Raw genomic sequence first — 17,150 nt, 5'->3', positions numbered from 1 at the left:
AATATTAACATTGCTAAGCTCCACAAAAGAGTTTGTAAGTTGGAATGGCTTTTACTGCTCTTCTATATAATACATGCACAACATTTGAACAGTTTAATAAAGTAAAAATGTTGGTGAGCTAAAAAAAAAAAAAAAACAAAAAATAATTGGAAATGTGCAAGTTAAGATCAAGAAATACAGAACTGTTTAAAATCTGTTAGTCTTCTGTACTCTTTCCCTGCATGCTGCCTCCCTATACTATGACAACCAAAATACATACTGATGAAAACAAAAATAGGCAGATTATACAAGTTTACTGCAGATCCAGGATTGGATTCATTCTGCTACTATTTAAAATCACAGATCCCTTATGTGCACCTAGAATGAATCATTACCGTCACATCAGAGATGACCAAAATGTTGCAGAGGCATGAAACGATTCAACCCTTCCCCCTCTAAAGCCAAGATGCAATTCCCTCTGAAATTAACACCATAATAACAAGAAAAAAAAAAAAAAAAAAAGGAAAAGAAAAAGAAAAAGCAGACACACAAACTGATCCTACAAAGACATAGCTATACCTAGGGGCTGCGACAGACAGGTGTTTGTGATTATCTTGCTCTAGCTGCTGTATGCTCTTTTGTACCGCCAGTGCAGAGTGATAAGTTTCTTCAAAAGACAATTCACTTCTAGATACCCAGCTTCACACAGGATTAGTTACGCTCTGTTTGTGTTGCTCTATCCACTGGCTACAGAGGGAGTCTGAATAATTAGCCTCCTCTCAACGGCCATCTCCTAGATCTAGTTAAAACAGGATCAGTTCCATTCTGAATGAGCAAGAATTATTGAGAAGAAGCAAACCTTACAGACAAAATGAAAAAAGCAAAAGCAGCTGCTGATCATATGTATACATAACACTGCAAAGGTATGTGCCTCATTTCAGGATTTATTTTGGATGTTTCATCTTACAATGCTATTATATTTGGAGAATGTTAAACACTAAGATGGCAAAAACAGTATCTTCTTATCAAGAGGATTAAATTTAATAGCAAAATACAATTTGAATTAAAATATCAAATTTTTTTTTCATTTGTCTTAGAGATGGTATCCAATGAAGCTTTCCCGAGAAGATACATTGCTGAGCAACACACTTCGCCCCTTCAAACAGAGCATACCTCTAATGTTGTTACAGATCTTTTTACGTAGACAAAACAATATGCCAGATCAAAAGGTAAAGGTTTTACTAAAATAGGTAACACCATATCATAAGCCATAACATATGATACTATACCATACTCAGGAATATCCAATTTCAAAGTAATTTAGAAAAAAGTACACAGCCCTGTTCCAAATAAATTCAAACTGGAGCACTTGGCACTTCAATCAAGTTTTTATACATACATTTATATACAAATATAAAGCAAACATACAAGCACACATTTGAAAAAAACTTGCTAGGGCAGAACTGTGTTAGCTTGGTGCAACTTGTCAGCTGATAATATCAGCTGGTACAGATGTATCATGTATACCATCTGTGCACAGGGCACTAGAGTTACATACACACAACTTCACTTCATTTACACCATGTGCTTCTCACACGTAAACTCCCTTCCATGTGCTGGTCAGCAATTCATCTTCTCTTGAATGCTACTTGACTGAACTAGCTGGATTACATATTGCACATCTCCCTGGGAACAAGAAGTGGTCATTTGCTTATTTATATTTCTGATTATTTGGAGAGCACGTATTGCCTTTTACTGCCAGAAGGCTGAAAATTTTCACTGTAAACGTGAGAAGAGATTTACAACAAGCATATGTTATGATACACAAACTCTTCCACGCATCTTGCCTTCAAGACCTAGATTTTGCTATGAGCAGTAAAAATTCGCAAATGACTGAAACGGATCATATCTTTGGAAAACAGACTGAGACCTTAAATTCTAATGAAGTTTCACTGACCAAAGAAGTGGAGCAAAAGGGATTTTTTCATGAGCCACAACTGAATGCTAACTACTGAAAAACCTGGGGAAAAAAAAATAAAAATAAACAAAAAAAAGAGCAAACTAGCTACCCTAAGCATCGTGATGCACCAGAAAGCCACAGAAGCTGGGGAAGCCGGAGCGCAACCTTTCCAGGGCTTGGAACCACACGACTGCTGAACGCATCCTTGGACACCCCTTGGATTTCCCTTATCCCTTATACTGGTAAGTGTTAAAAGTAAACACTTCAGGATAACTAAAGATCTAAGAACACAAGACCCTTTGAAAGATTTCTTTTTACACACAGAAAAAGAAAGCAGACATTCAGCAGGACCGCTTCAAAACCCTTTTTAATGTGGCTCTTTGAAGGGAACACCTGTATTTCTAGTTACGTAGGACTAAAGGCCAACCAGGCCACTCCAACACACCTACAGAACTATGCATGAGGTCCCCTTTCAGGATTGCTCTGAAAAAAAAAAGGCAAAAGGAAAAGAAATGAAAAAAACGTTCATCACTGGAACAAAGCGCACAAGATCTTGTTGCTGCTGGCTAACAGGTCTCTGCTACTCCTGGTGCCTAGATAAAAAGGAAACAAAAACGTGGCATCTCCTACTCCATGTAATATGAAAATAGCTGCATTAGCAACTGTTCTCTCTACTGCAGTGCAAAACATTGAAAACAGGCTGATAAATCTGACAGCTATACAGTGAAAACAACAAACTGCACCACATTTTAGGTCATTTCATCTGCCAGGTTTTTGATGCGACTTTCTCTTCCTCAGTCTGGAGAGAAATATGCTACCTATCTGTATTGTCACTATCTGGTAACTTCAAACAGAAATAACCAAGTAATACAAATCTAAGAGATGTGTTCATACAGAATTATTCCTCTTTGAGGATAGCACTGTGATAAGAGGCTCTGGAGGGACTCTGATACCAGAGCTGTGACCCCATCACCCTGGTCATCTGTAGGCATAGCACAGAGATCACAGGGAAACAGCTTGGGCACAGTCTGTAGTGTTTTAGAAAGAAAGTTTTTGGCAAAAAATAATTTAATTTAATTAATTAAGTCCCATTTTTACCACATGAAAAAAATCTCATATTGAAAGCATATTTCTTGAGATTTATGGACATGCATCCATAAAGCCTACAGGCTTCTCAACAAGTTTCTTGAAATTAAACATACGATTAAGCTTAAAAGTCCATCTGCATTGGACAGTGGCAGTGGAATGAAATAACCAGTCTGTTATCTCCTAATTTTCAAAACATGTGAAATAAAAATTCATAACTGCATAAAAGACAATTCTGAGAAAAATGCAGGGCTTTTTTTTTTTTTTTTTTTTTTAAACTGTAGTTAGGAACCAAAGTTACGCTGCAGAAGCTTAACAAAACTTCCTAATCACTTACAAAGTGAACCTAATTGTTCACTTTGAACAAAAAAAAGGTTGCAATGAGTTTAAAACTACGCAGGTGAAAGTAGAACCTGTTTTGGAATTACTTTTTAATTTAAAAAAGAAATATTAAGCAGACTCAGAGTTTTACTTCACTGACAGCAACATAAGCAGAGTTTCTCTTATTGAGATATATAAAGCATACAAGGCTCTGCAGGACGAACTGCATTACTCTAACATCTGGCATTGCAACAAAACAAGCATCAGCAGGTCCAGAAATTATGTTAGACTCAGTTTGTCTCAAACGATGCGATCAGTAACAGCAGGTTGGAAAACTGATCCATTTGCTCTTCACAACAATTGACCCTTTGATCAAAGTTCTTCATGAACGCTGTATAACGGAAGATCACAAGATCAAGAAGAGGATCACATTTTAGGAAAGAATTAAAACGAACATTTAATTGATACAATACAGCAGTTTATTTTTAAAAACGTTCAAGACAGCTGCAATGTGCCAAATGCATGACCTAATTATTTTGTTTGAAGACAACAATAATGGCACATCCAACTCAAAACACCATTATTTTCCATAAAGCGAAGCTTCCAAAAGCTGAAATATGGAAGAATTAAGCTGGAAACTGAAAAATGGGCTTGTATGCCCCTGTTAAAAAGTTTTGATGAGGCTTGATGAAAGGCTTGATGCTGTGGTCATGACTACAAATTCAAAAATGAAGCTTGGCAAGATGCAAGCAATGAGACTGGCCTTACTGAGTCAGATCAAAGATGCACTTCATCTCTTTCCCCCATGGTAAAGGTGGCTACTTAAGGATGGGTATAAGAACTGGGTGAGGAGCAGTAAAAGCTTCTACCATTACAGCCTTCGATGAGAGGCTCAGCAATTTCTGAGCAAGAGCACTGGTTTTGTGTTTAAAAGCCCTCAACAGAATTTTCTGCCAGGAATTCACTGATCTGCTTTTCAAGCCTGTTAGTTTCAGCAGCTAAAACTTCTTGTGCCAAGGAAGCTGGCCACAGGCAACATAACTAACCTCGCCTCACCTCCCATAGGTGTAGCTTGGTGAAGGAACACAAGGCTTCTTGGGGTTGCTTTTGTTTGTTTTGTTTTTTTTGGAGGGAGTTTTAAGGCCATGCAATTTGTACCTACTAAAAATAAAGGAAGTTTGACCCATACGCAGCAGAATTAATAAATGCCTGCTTGTTATTCTTGCTTTTTCATCTCTCAGTGTCGCAAGCCCCACCTGCCTGCCATGGTATGGTCATGGACAACAGACTTCTCGTTGTGTGGTTACATGGCAGCAACTGCTGCACCACAGGAGCACACCCATGGATCAGCAAGCGACTCTCCACAGAGTGTAGTTATGGAGTTCTGCCTTCTTTTTCAGATGGAAACAGCACTAACCAAAAGTTCCTGGCAAAAACAGCAGTGAAGTTAACAGTGCAACAGTGAAACGATTACTTTAAGTTACCCCTATGGCACTTCTAGAAGAGACTTGCGTAGGGATCTTTTCTGATAAAGAGAAAATGATCGAGAGCATTTCAGAAGAGCAGCACACATCCAACATCGCATATACTCTTGTGCATGTAACAACACCTTTTAGATATGCATCAAGGACTTTTTTTTTAAGGGGAATTCATACCTGCAGAGACACCCTGTTCTAAATCCCTTCATAACGTGACTGAGTCACGCACACCACAATCAACAGTGACTAACAGGCTGCTGTTGCTTAACCAGCCCATTTCATATTGCTCAGCTCTCTCTCAGAGTTGCAGTCTACTCATCCTGCTCCCCCATGGATGGTTTTATTATGAGCTATGATTGTTCTCTGAACAAAGCTTTTATCCATCATTGCATTTCATTATTGTCTTTGATACACCATTGCATTTCATTTGTTCTCAGAGTTCCTACAACAGCAAAACTTGAGTTAGAGATGTGAAGTCCCAGAGGCCATTTCAGAATTGCCCATCCCTATGGCTTGTCCATCCCTGATGGGGCCAAAGCGTTCCAGCTCTTCCTCAACACGAAGAGTGCTATGCAAATACAAACCAAGCCTACATTATGAGCCGTATTGAGTTTTTCAGGTAGCAAGCTGTTTGAGTCAGTAAGGATGCAGATGAACTGTGTAAAACTGCAGACTTTACACCTCAAGCAATTAGGCGGTAAAATTGCAGATAACATTCAGTGTAGATAAATGTGAACACACTGGGGAAAAGCAATCCTAACTTCCCATTAAATTGTTAAATTGCTGATCTTCAAGCAGACCACTACCACTCTCAAATGAACCGTTGTCAGTAGCTCCATAAAAACATCAGCTCATTGCTCAGACACAATGAAAAAAACACAAGCATTAAGAATTGTTGGATAAGGAGTCAGGAGTAACAACACAGAACAGCACTATAAGGCCTCTTTGTACACGCGCACCCATAGCTCCCCCTACCTGGGCTGCTGCATACCATTCTGGTGCTTTCATCTTGAAAAGGATTTCCTGGCAGGAGAACCCAGGAAAGGTTGTTGGAAGGGCAACTGGGATGATCAAAGGTGGGAAACAGCTTTTTTGTGTGAGCCATGCCAAGGTTCCCCAGAGCTCTTCAGTACAGAAAACAAAGTATGGAAAAAGGCTCCAAGCTCGTAAGTAACAGCAAAAAAGGTGAACATCGTCTCTTCTGTCTTGAGAGCACCATGCAGACACAGCTAGCCACAGGTTCAACATGGCCCACGTGGCAGAGAGGGGGCATTAACCCGGGGTACTAGGATCACTAGAATCACTTTGAAATTCCTGAATCACCAGACACTGAATCTCACATTTTTTTTTTTTGTGAAATTATCCCAAAATGCTGATGTATTTTTCCCTTAATGAACTACTGCTTGCTGCCATCACAGACAGCATACTGGGCTACAGGGGCACCTATCAGGCCTGGTATGGCCATATTTAAGGCATTCTTTGAGAAAAATGAGCATAAAACAACAGTACTACCCTGAGGCTTCAAGTTTAGAAGACCTTTCCAACACATCTGCATGTAGTATTTTGTACGGATTTACACTTATGCACTTTTCAGGGCATGCATTCAGGTCATTTTGGTTAAAAATACATAAACATTTGCAGGACCAAGTCCTAAAATGTGAGGTTTATAACACCTTGAAAATATGTTGCTATGGAATGTACTAAAACTTAATAAATTAAGCAAAATTTTGTATACGAAGTCAGTAAGTATAAAAACTTCAGTATGTTCTAATATTTTATCTAAAACTTTTTCATACCTTTCTAGATAATCAAAACAAAAGTACATCAAAACAAAGGTACAAGTCATTTGCTGTGAAGAAACTTCTATATTGAATTCCTGACAGTTCTCAGATTAAGGTTATTAAGCCTTCCCATATAGATGTTCATCACTTGGATTTCACAACAATTTAATTATCTTCTTCATTTGCAAGAATTAAAGAATAAGAATTTTGGAAGAATTAATCATTTGGAGAACTAAATTTAGAGAAGAGTACTTTCTAATGAGAAACTCGCAATAACAATTTAAATGGTCCCAAAGGTTTCCTGCAGATCTAACCTTTTTGCCTCAGCTCCACCTGTAAGGATCTCCTTTTTCAAGCAAGTGCTGTTGGTTTGTACTTAAATGACCACAAACATTTGTCATGGTCATTCCTGTGTATCTAATAATTTCATACAATGTTTACACTACAATGAACAGCGTTGCATGTCTAGTGAGCCCATCCAGTAGATCCTTCCTCTCTGTTTGAATGTAAATTTTAATGTATGGTTGTTGTTTTTCCTCCCCTTCTTAAGCACACGTATTTAAGCATCAATTTCCAACAGCTTAAATTGCTGCAAACACTGGTTCTGTATGTATCATGGTCCATGCCGCCCATGACATATTACTAATCCTTTCTGCTTACGTTCAACATAGGAATAGGCTGTTAAAGGCATAACAAATACCGTCTCATTTCATTAATTCAAGATTACTATTCCTCAAGCACACAAGAAACCCAAACTTAAGTACATCTTGGTTGAGTGAGCATCCTAAATAAAAATTCATGCTACAAAGGCACCTCCAGCTCCCGCTGTGTTGAAAGACAGAGCGATGACCCCCCTACTGATACCAAAAGAAAGGCAGGGAAGGGCCCCGTCTCTCCTGAGAGGCTACGAGCTGGGGGTTCTGAATGGGAAGAGGCATTTCCCTGGCTCCCTCAGAGAAATCTGAATATGGTGCCGACATCCTGGAGAAGGGCAAAGTTTGTAATGGTTTCCTGTTGGTTGCCCTACTGATTAGCTCACCACATACTTGTAGGCTTTTATTCTGGATACCACATTGAGTCTTAAGTCTTCGTAAGCGTTGCAAAACTCAGGATTGAGGATGCAACACTGGAGACTAGAAACCCAAAAGCTAACTGAAGGAACATTTGGTGCTCACCACCTTGTGCTTTTCCAGGGATCTACTTCTGCATCTGAATATCTCTCTTCAAACACTTTTCAACAGCTGAATTTTAGCTGAAGTACATCTAACATCTACACAGTCATGGAGGACAGAGAGAGAGGCACTCGTGACCAAGGGTGAGACAACCACATTGTGAGAGCATCCTATGAAAAGTTAAAATTACTTCATGCCATTTCTGCTGATTATTTAACTTCAAAAAGCCTGCACGACCTCTACATGACTAATGGAGGAAACATTATGACCATCTGTGTCTTCCTACACAGGAACTTTGTTCTTATCATAACTACATGGTCTTAGAGAAATTCTTTCCCTAAATATACTTCAAATAAAAGCATGCATCACATAGGAATTCTTCACTGGTCCACTTCAAACATCTGAAGCATTCCTATATTGACATGGATGACTACATAAACATGAACTCCGTGAAAGGAGGGAAACAAAAAACAATACCTCTGGCATACATAGTGCTTTTAAAAAAAAAATCAAGTTTCTCTCCTAGCATGTTATGTGGTCATCATGCTATTACTTTCTATATATCTTCATACAATGACCTTTAAATGCTACAATACATCATAAATTTATGGCAACTATACTCAAATATTGCTGGAGCTAGGCCTTTGAAAAAGGGCACATTTTATTGATCATAAGAACACATTCTGCTAGTTGGTACTTGGCATTTTCATCGTGTTTACTGGGGTTTATACAGTATAAATTAAGTTAGACTGAAAAATCTAGGAGATCATTTTAAATATTTAATATTTTGAGATCAGAATTATACATATTCTGACAGCACAAACAAAATTTAATTTCTCACATGCTATATACTATATATTCTTTAATTTCTGTATCAACAACAGCAAAAGATAATTCACTACAGAGTAGACTAAGCTAAGGAAACCAGAAAATTTACATGTTAGATGCTGTTCTTGCCTGCTGGAGTGGTAAATGCTCCAGTTTGCAACCCTTTTAATTGTTTTAACCTCTCTCTCATTACACTGTTTATTCAATTTGTTACAAAATACTTTGTACAAAATACACAGGAACTCAAATGAACCAACAGAAACTCAATAAAAAAACAATTGAAAAATTTTAACTGGATGCAGGATTCAGACAACTGAAGTGTTACAGAAAAGAAATACCAGAGAAAAAGACTATTAATCATCACGGAGTAATTAAGATGTTAAGAACAGTAAATTTTTTTTGTAAACCGAACCAATTCTCAATACAATTTCACTGTGTAGTTGAGCTTCTTCAGAAATCCAGGTCTAAACTGCCATCTAGAGATAATAAAATAATTGACTTAAATTATGGGAAAAAAAAGTCTTAATAAAGGACAAATCAATGCCCCTCTAGCAGGGGGGCAGCTCTCCAGAACCCTGTGTTGATACAGGGATTACTGCTTTTCATAAAGAGAGCACAACTGAACAGAACTACTATTAGCTCTGTATTTAAATAAGTACCTCAACTTGCTAACTCCAAATCCTTGTTCTCCTGTGTGCAGTGACAAACGTGGAGAGATACCCACGCAGTCTGCTAACCACCCACAGTCTGCTAACACTGGGCAAGGCGATATCTGAACAAGGAGTCAGCTGAGGGTGAGCTGCACCCTTCTCCATCAACCTCCTAACTCCTAGGGGATCTGCGCCTGCTTTGGGGCAGGATCAGTCTCTAAGATGCAGCACTTCACAGTGGAGCCTGTGAAGGGAATAGGGATGCTGCACCCAACCTCTTTCCAAGACCCGATGGAGTGCAGAACCCTACAGCTTGCTGCATTCACTCTTTTCTGAAGGCCAGGAGGCCTGCTGATCCCACAGGCTTCGCTGTGCTCCCACCTGCATGGGAGAGGAGGGACACCCAGGAGGACGCACGCTGCTGCCAGGAAGAGCAGCCCTACAGTACGAGTGCCACTGTCTGGGAAATGGGACAAAAGAGGCACAGCTGTTGAAGGCAGGAACAGCTCCAGGCTGTGCCACACGAGGATGAGGTGAGTACAATAAGGATCACTTGGCTGCCCGCACTGATGCTGTCCCTGCTTCGAGCAAAGCCAGGAGAGCACCGCAGCATCGCTGTGTCCACCACAGTGGTCACCCAGAGCCCGCACAGCTTTCTGCACCACTTCCAAACTACAGGCACACTGAAGGTAAACACAGCTGACAAATCTGAAGGGGGAAAGAGGGGAAAAAAGAAACACAACCAGTTTTCTGGGCTCCCTCTGATAATATCTTAACAGAGAATGCATTTAAGGCTTTTTGTCATCTGCACATTTACTACAGCTGTACCGTATGTTCTGCTTCTTTGATGGCTGGCTGTAGCAGTTTGTGTCAACAAATCTGTTGTCTGCTCCAGTACGGCAGCACAAACCCTACAGAAATGTCTTTGAAGGCTCTTTTTTCTGTGCATTTTTTGTTGTGGGTTTGGTTTCCTTTTAATCTACACACACATAGTACTTGTATAAAATAGATAGAGGCCATAATATCGTCATAACCTCCTTTGCTCCCAGTAAAATAACACCTGGGGCACGTAGAAAACAGTAGGTGGGTTTCTCCTCCTCCTGCATGTGGCTGGGAGCCCCATGCCTGCACCAGGCTTTAGCTTGCACCAGGATCCTCTCTTGAGGCAAGTCCGGTCAGTCACACTTGCTGAGGTTTTACTCACATTGTGGGGCCTTCTTAAGGCACAGGCACTATGTGTATTTTAGATCCTGACAAAATATACTTGGACAAAAAATATCTAAACAGCTACATCAAAAGAGTGAATGCTTCAAGAATGCACCTTATGGAATTCAGCCTCACAGCGGCGCTCACGCCGTGAGAACAGACTACACCTACTTCAAAATAGCTACTAAATCCAGAAACGGGTATACCATGGGCCTCGGGGTCATCAAAAGCAAGGGTTCCAGCCCGTAGATCTGCTCGCATTAATTAGTCCACGCTGCTCACTCACGTAGACAAGGCCAGCGATGGCAGGAATCCGGAACCTCCCTTTCTTCCCTCCTTCCCAAGGACAGTAAGTGACAATGAAACGACGTGGAACTGTCACGGAGGGCTGACTCGCTATGCAAGCCAGGCTATTCCTCTTACACAAAAACTAAAAGTTTTATTTATGTATTATAGTAGTAGCCACAGCACAGGCAAAAAATCAGCTACTCAAGTAATGGCTTTCATTTTTTCAATTTCAGGGTCTTTTAAAGCAACATCGAAGAATAAATTATAAGGGACTAATGCATAAGTGAGTCACATGAGGTCACAGAAGTTATGTCTCTCTGAAATTCAAACATTCAATTTTGACATAACTTGAAGGAGATTGATACTGTTTTTACTGAGATGATGATCTCCAAATGTGAAGAAGAAACATTTGGGAAGAGTACATTGTAGTTGGGCTTTGTATACACAATGTAAATAAACAGAACTTGGTAAAACTCGAAGCCACAACACTGATTAGGAACAAGCCTTGGGAACCATTTATGACCAGAAAACCTCCAAGAAACACAGCTGCAAGCATTTGAAGTACTCATTGCAGTCATCAGACATACAGCTCTCCTGGATACCACCACTTCTCAGAGCTGAGCTGAAGACAGAGGAGATTCTCAGCTGCCAATATGAAAACACTGAGTGGCACACAGCTTTACCTCTAAACTGTGTGGGACCCATGTATGCTTCTAAGTTCCCAGGTGTGGATCAAAGCCCTAGGTCAGAACAAGACCTAAGCATGCAACCTTTCCCTCAGCTCCCACAAGAAGAGTCAGGAGCACAAGCTGGAAGCGGCCTCATGCATACTGCAGCCAGGCCCCACACAACTGAGCTCTGGAAGCAGCGGCTAAGCTGACGTGCCCTCACCCTGAAGGAGGGATGGAGCTTGTGAACTCCATGACAGCCCAAAGCATAGCTCTGAAAGTTTAGGGACGGGACAGCTGAACAGCAGCACACAGCAGAGGCCATGCAGATTTGGGAAGTGAACAAAGGGACCTTCCACAGAGCGAGTATTGGCACAGCTTTCTGGTCTCCTGCAGAAGGGAGACTCTATTGTTGTGTATTTTCTTATTCCAAAAAAGAAATCAGGCCTTGCTTATCTACATATCTTGCTTATATACATTTACTTAACATTCAGTCAGGAAGTCTTCCAGAAGAATAGAGAATAAACAAAATCATCTTTTAATATTAAAGAGACAACAGATCGTTTGTCTTACTTTCTGATGACCTTAGCACAGTGTCTGGGCACACAAAAAGGAAAGGAAAGAACCCCACGGCCCCATTCAGAGAACCTAGCCCGGCTCCAGCTCCCAAATCCTCACCACACGCCCATCCATAGAACACATGCATGCCCCACACACAACCCCCTCAGCTAACAAAGATGGGAGCCTTTTCCTTTCTTAATTGACAAGGATTATACACATGGATTATGGATTCTGCATCTCTGCAGTTAGTCATTCCTCTCCCTATATGAGCTTCACACTGAACATAACCCTGCCAAGCCCACTTTCTCACCTATATGAGCCTTCCTTACTCCTCTGCACAGGAGCTCACACATTTCAGCATTCCTTTAACATCCAGCTCTTTCCTTCCCACTAACATTCGTTAATTTACACCATTATTTTAGCAGAAGTTACAACTCCTCCAGGCAGTGCCATTACATTGAAAATGCTCACAAACATTTCACATTAATACTCCAGACAAAACATTACAGACCTCAGAAGGTGTCTACTACTACAACAAGGGGCAGTCCAGTTAAAACTTCTTTGGAGGTATCGGGTCCTGCATAAAATAGACAATTTCTTTCTTGACTTCCCAATATGAAATAAGATCCTTCGTAATCATTAAGAAAAAGACAAACAGAAGAGCATATTTTGTAGCAAGTAATATTAACCAACACAAATCTAGGAGCAAGTAGATAGGAGACAAGAGGTTTGAATAGGATAAACACGCAGTTTAGAGACAGGAACTCCTAATTTCCAGCTTAGGTCTTCCAGTCAGTTGTTATAACTTGTCCAAGGCCACATTTAACCTACGGTTCAATTTCCACAAAAGAAATAAATAATTTAGAACCCACACTCTAGGTTTTACTTGCCTTACAGCCACATTGGAGAGCTGATTAATGTCTGTATAATGCTCTAGTAATGCAACAAGTATTAACAAAACACAGCATCTCCAGCCTTGGTGGTATCTTATTATTGCTCTTACACAGATCATAACCTCAGATAACTACAGCTGTAAGACAATCAGTCATAAACCCTTTCACATGACTAAAACCTTCCAAAGTGTTGATTGCCATGGTTGAATTTTTGCCACCCTCATCTTTACCAAAGGTGGATGTTCTGAACATTTCAAAAAGATCTTGGAAGGCTTGAAGTCATTTTCCCAGCGCAAAGCAATTCTGAATACTCTGGAGACTGAGCTTTATGATTTTATGTTTGTAGTTAGAATTACGCAGTTCTTCACAAGCAAAGTCACACCAAGTTTGAAAAAGTTCTCAGGATAAATCTTTACAATGTAAAACTGAAATATTAAGCACAGAGTGGAGAAAATCTACATGTCTAGAGTTGGGTATGGCAGGCACTCTCACCAGGAACACAGCTCACCTTCTGAGGACAGACCACAAGACTTCAACATGAGGACTGTCAACACAGGAGACAGTTCAGCTTCAAATACAAGTTACAAAAAGGACCTGAAAAGTCCATGTTTCTCCTCCATGCTGCCCTGTGACCTGCACTGAAATATCTTCCATACCACGATCGGGGAACACAATACGGCTGCCACTATAAGCAGCCAGGTGGCCACCAGCCTGGGACAGGAGTCCCAAGGGAACAGCAGCCACAGCCCCAGCTCTGTGCTTGAGGAAACAACACCAGCAAACACCTCCAGCAAGAGGAAGGGAATGGAGAAAACAAATGACACCTGGACTGCAAGACCATGCCTCTTCACTTTCCGTGGGTTACAGGCAGGCTTACTGACACAGGTGCAGCAGAGCAGAAACACGCGGTGCTTGCTGCCGTCTGGGATCACACCTGAGCTAATAAGCCCCGTGATCAGAGCTGGCTCTCAGCACTCTGGGGCTGGAAGCCTGATGCAGACAAATGGAGGCTGGCCCTGGAAAGAGCCAGTATGGGTCTGGGGTTTATTAGCTCAGGCTTTGCACCATACGAAAGAATATAAGGTGGCCCTAGAGGCCAAATAGCTTATTAAAACGATACTGAGCCTGAGCTAATAAACCCTGACGGATCCAAACTGACTCTGCATGAAGTCAGCTCAGGTGTGCCTGCATTTGTGGCACAATTAATCCACAACTGGAACGATCCCCTCAGAAATTGACAGTTTGCTATCGGACTTCGAAAACTAAAAAAAAAACCAAAACATTTTTGTAGGAGACAAAAGGGTTAACATTTGCTCAGTTATAGGGTTTTTGTTCTGAACGAAACATCGGGAGGTTCAAGAAAAGGAGGTATCTGGCTTTTATGACTGGGAGACTAACCTTCCACAGTTAAATCAAGTCAGTGCTATCTCATGGTTTTCCTAAGTTACAAAACAGACAATTTCAGGCCATTTAGTGCTTCCCTTGGCTTGCCAAAAGAGGGGTAAAACCAAGAAGATTCAAGCCAAGTGTGTTTTACCACTGCTGGGAGGCATCAGAGCAGGCAGCAAAAGTATTTAATGCAAAGGAGGGCCCAATAGGAGAGACACAATATGAGAAACAAAGGTCAAACAGAAAATCCCCCCAGCTTTCTTTTAACTCTTTATCTGCTGCCCTATTCCTTGAATTACTTCAACTCCCATAGTTACTGATGGATTTAAATGAGCTATCCCACAAAAATCCAATTGCCTTAGTCCTTATTGAAGAACCTAAAAATAGAAATGAATAAAGAAGGAAGACAGAAAGAACAGCTGGATAACAATGGGGGGAAGCTGAAAACATGGAACTTAAACAAGAGAAAGCAAAGAAAACTACTTAATTTGTAAGCAAAAGTTTAAGAGGATGCATTGAAATTATCTAGAAAGAAAAGTTACTGGAAGACAGATTGAGTCAAAGCCAAGAAAGGAGATTTGTCTTTTACCCAAGATAGCAAAAAAAACAAAACAAAACAAAACAAAACTGATTTACAATAGCATTGTAGTTTAAATAGCTTTTGACTTTGAACATCCCAAAGTTACATTGTTTTCTTCCGATTTTGTTAGTCTTTCAGCCAATGTAGGTGTTCAGTAAGCTCTTCAGCTACCCTCAAAGCAATGTCCCAAGCAATGTAAGCTGACGGAAATCATTCTAGCACTTGTCAAGTGTATTAAGCAAAAGAGAGGTGGCTAGTCTAATGGCAGCATTTATTTCAAACTGAAAACGTAAATTTTGAGAACTACCTTAAATACGTATCTAGGTTGGTCACAGAAATTGTGCAGTTTTGTCTTTAACAGCCTACTGTAATAAAGCCCCCAGCAACAGCTCCAGGCAGGTCAAAGGTACTTAACCTTTCTGAGGATTACAAATGTGATTGCTCCCTATTGTGAAAAATCCCACACAGGGACAAAACCCCCTGTAAAAGCCCCCAAACACGGTTTGCATCTTGAAAACACTGAGCTCTCTCAGGGACGGAGGTTTGTCCTGCCAAACTACAGCAGTGTGCCAAGACCTGCAGGATCTCGCTGACACCTAACGGGGCTTCCTGAAGGGGGATGCCATTCCTGCCTCCTCCGGCTCTTCCCTGACCTCATGGCAACATAACTCCAGTTTAGCCCTTTGCAGTCAGCCCTGAACCCTGCTGAAATTAGCCGAGATCCTTCCAGTTCTGCATCAGAAAGCACAACCTGGTTATGACAGCACTAACCACGCAGGGCTGTTTTATGGACACGTGTTGCGTTTCGAGACATCCCAGTAGCAGCACGCTCCCGTACGGGAGCAAACCATCACCTCCTGTGCCTTGTTCATCGCTTCAGGAACCGCACGCAGCCCAGACACTGCATGCAATGGGACAGTGCATGCACATGCTCCCCACCTTGGCTTCTCCAGCGGGTTATTCACCCTGCTACACCCCTACTCGACAAAAACTCCCTCCAAAGCATCACCTCGGGGCTTCCCCCCCCCTCCAAAAAAAAAACTCCCTTCTGCCGAGCTCCTTCTCCTTTTGAGCCAAGCAGAGATGCTGCCCACCCCCAGCAGAGGCTCGCCGCCGAGTTAGAGCATCGCAAGCTACTCACGTTTGATGCACCTCTGGGAGCCCGTGGCCTTGCTCCAGCCGTGGCAGCACTGCCCCCCGCACACGTTCACCCTGCGGGGAGAGCACAGCGGGGAGAGGGTCGGCGGGGGCTCCCCCCTCAGCCCCGGGACAGGGCGGGCGGGATGCAAAGCACCGGGGGCGAGCCCCCGAGGGTCGGGCACGGGGCTGGGGGCGACGGGGAGCGCCTTACCCCGGCAGCTGGTGCTTGTTGCGGAGCGGCAGGCCGGCACTGCTGCTGCTGCTGCTGTTGGCCTGGGGGCTCGGCGGAGCTTTGTGCCGCGGCCCGAAGCGGGCCGGCTTGGCGAAGGAGGCGGCGGGGCTGTGGGGGCCGTGAGGGCCGGCGGGGCTGAGGCGCAGCGGGACGGGCGGCTTGCTCATCCGCCGGCTGCGCTCCAGGCTGCCGGTGCCGCCGCCGTACCGGGCGTGGAGCTGGAGGTTAAAGGAGCGCTGCTGCTGCTGCTGCTGCTGCTGCCGGCCCCCCAGCAGGGCCGGGCGCTGGTGCCGGCTGCCCGAGGAGCCCGCCTGGCCGGGGTGCAGCACGTAGGCGATCCTCCGCAGCCTGCCCTTCTCCGGAGCGCCGAGCGCCGGCGAGCAGAGCGCCCAAGCGCACAGGAGGAAGCCCCAGCCGAGCCGAGCCATTTTTTAAATTTTTATTATTATTATTTTTTCCCCTTCTCTCTCTCTCTCTGCACCGGCGACGAGCTCCGAGCCCCCCGCAGCCCGAGGGGGTGAGGGGAAGGAGGGGAAGGGAAGGGAAGGAGGGGGGGGGGTAGAAGAGCCGCCCTCCTGCCGCTGCCCCCAGCCCGCTGCCGGGGCTGCCCCCTCCCGCCCCCCGAGCCGCTGGCGGAGCTCAGCGCCCTGCCTGCCCCGCCGGGCAGCGGAGCATCGCCGGGGGGAGAGGAGGAGGAGGAGGAGGAGGAGGAGGAGGAGGAGGAGGAAGGGTGGGGGGGGGTTGATGGAGGGGGGGGTGGTCGAGCAGATGTCCGTGGGGCCGGGAGGGGGCTGTAGGAGCGAGCAGGGAGCGCTCTCAGAGCCGGCCCGGGCTGAAAAAACGCTTTTTAAGAGTTTCTGCGAGAGGGAGAGCGCTGCCGGGGGGGGGGAGGAGGAGAGAGGGGAGGGGACGGGAGGGGACGGGACGGGAGGGGACCG

General features: G+C 43.2%; 1 protein-coding gene across 11 annotated transcripts in view; it reads right to left on the bottom strand.

Annotated features, from left to right (window-relative positions):
- LTBP1 (latent transforming growth factor beta binding protein 1) overlaps positions 1 to 16,831 on the bottom strand; it is a 201,462-nt gene extending 184,631 nt beyond the window's left edge. For all 11 annotated transcript variants that reach the window (XM_038176452.2, XM_038176455.2, XM_038176453.2 and 8 more), the window contains exons 1-2: positions 16,192 to 16,831; positions 15,982 to 16,052 (exon numbers count right to left, since the gene is read on the bottom strand). In XM_038176452.2, the coding sequence (XP_038032380.1) occupies positions 15,982 to 16,052; positions 16,192 to 16,640 (520 nt within the window). In that variant the 5' untranslated portion in view covers positions 16,641 to 16,831. The remainder of the gene's footprint in view (positions 1 to 15,981; positions 16,053 to 16,191) is intronic.
- Positions 16,832 to 17,150: the final 319 nt, after the last annotated feature.

This window comes from Anas platyrhynchos, chromosome 3 (assembly GCF_047663525.1).
Source record: "Anas platyrhynchos isolate ZD024472 breed Pekin duck chromosome 3, IASCAAS_PekinDuck_T2T, whole genome shotgun sequence".
Lineage (NCBI taxonomy): Eukaryota > Metazoa > Chordata > Aves > Anseriformes > Anatidae > Anas > Anas platyrhynchos.
This window is presented reverse-complemented; position numbering and strand designations above follow the sequence as displayed.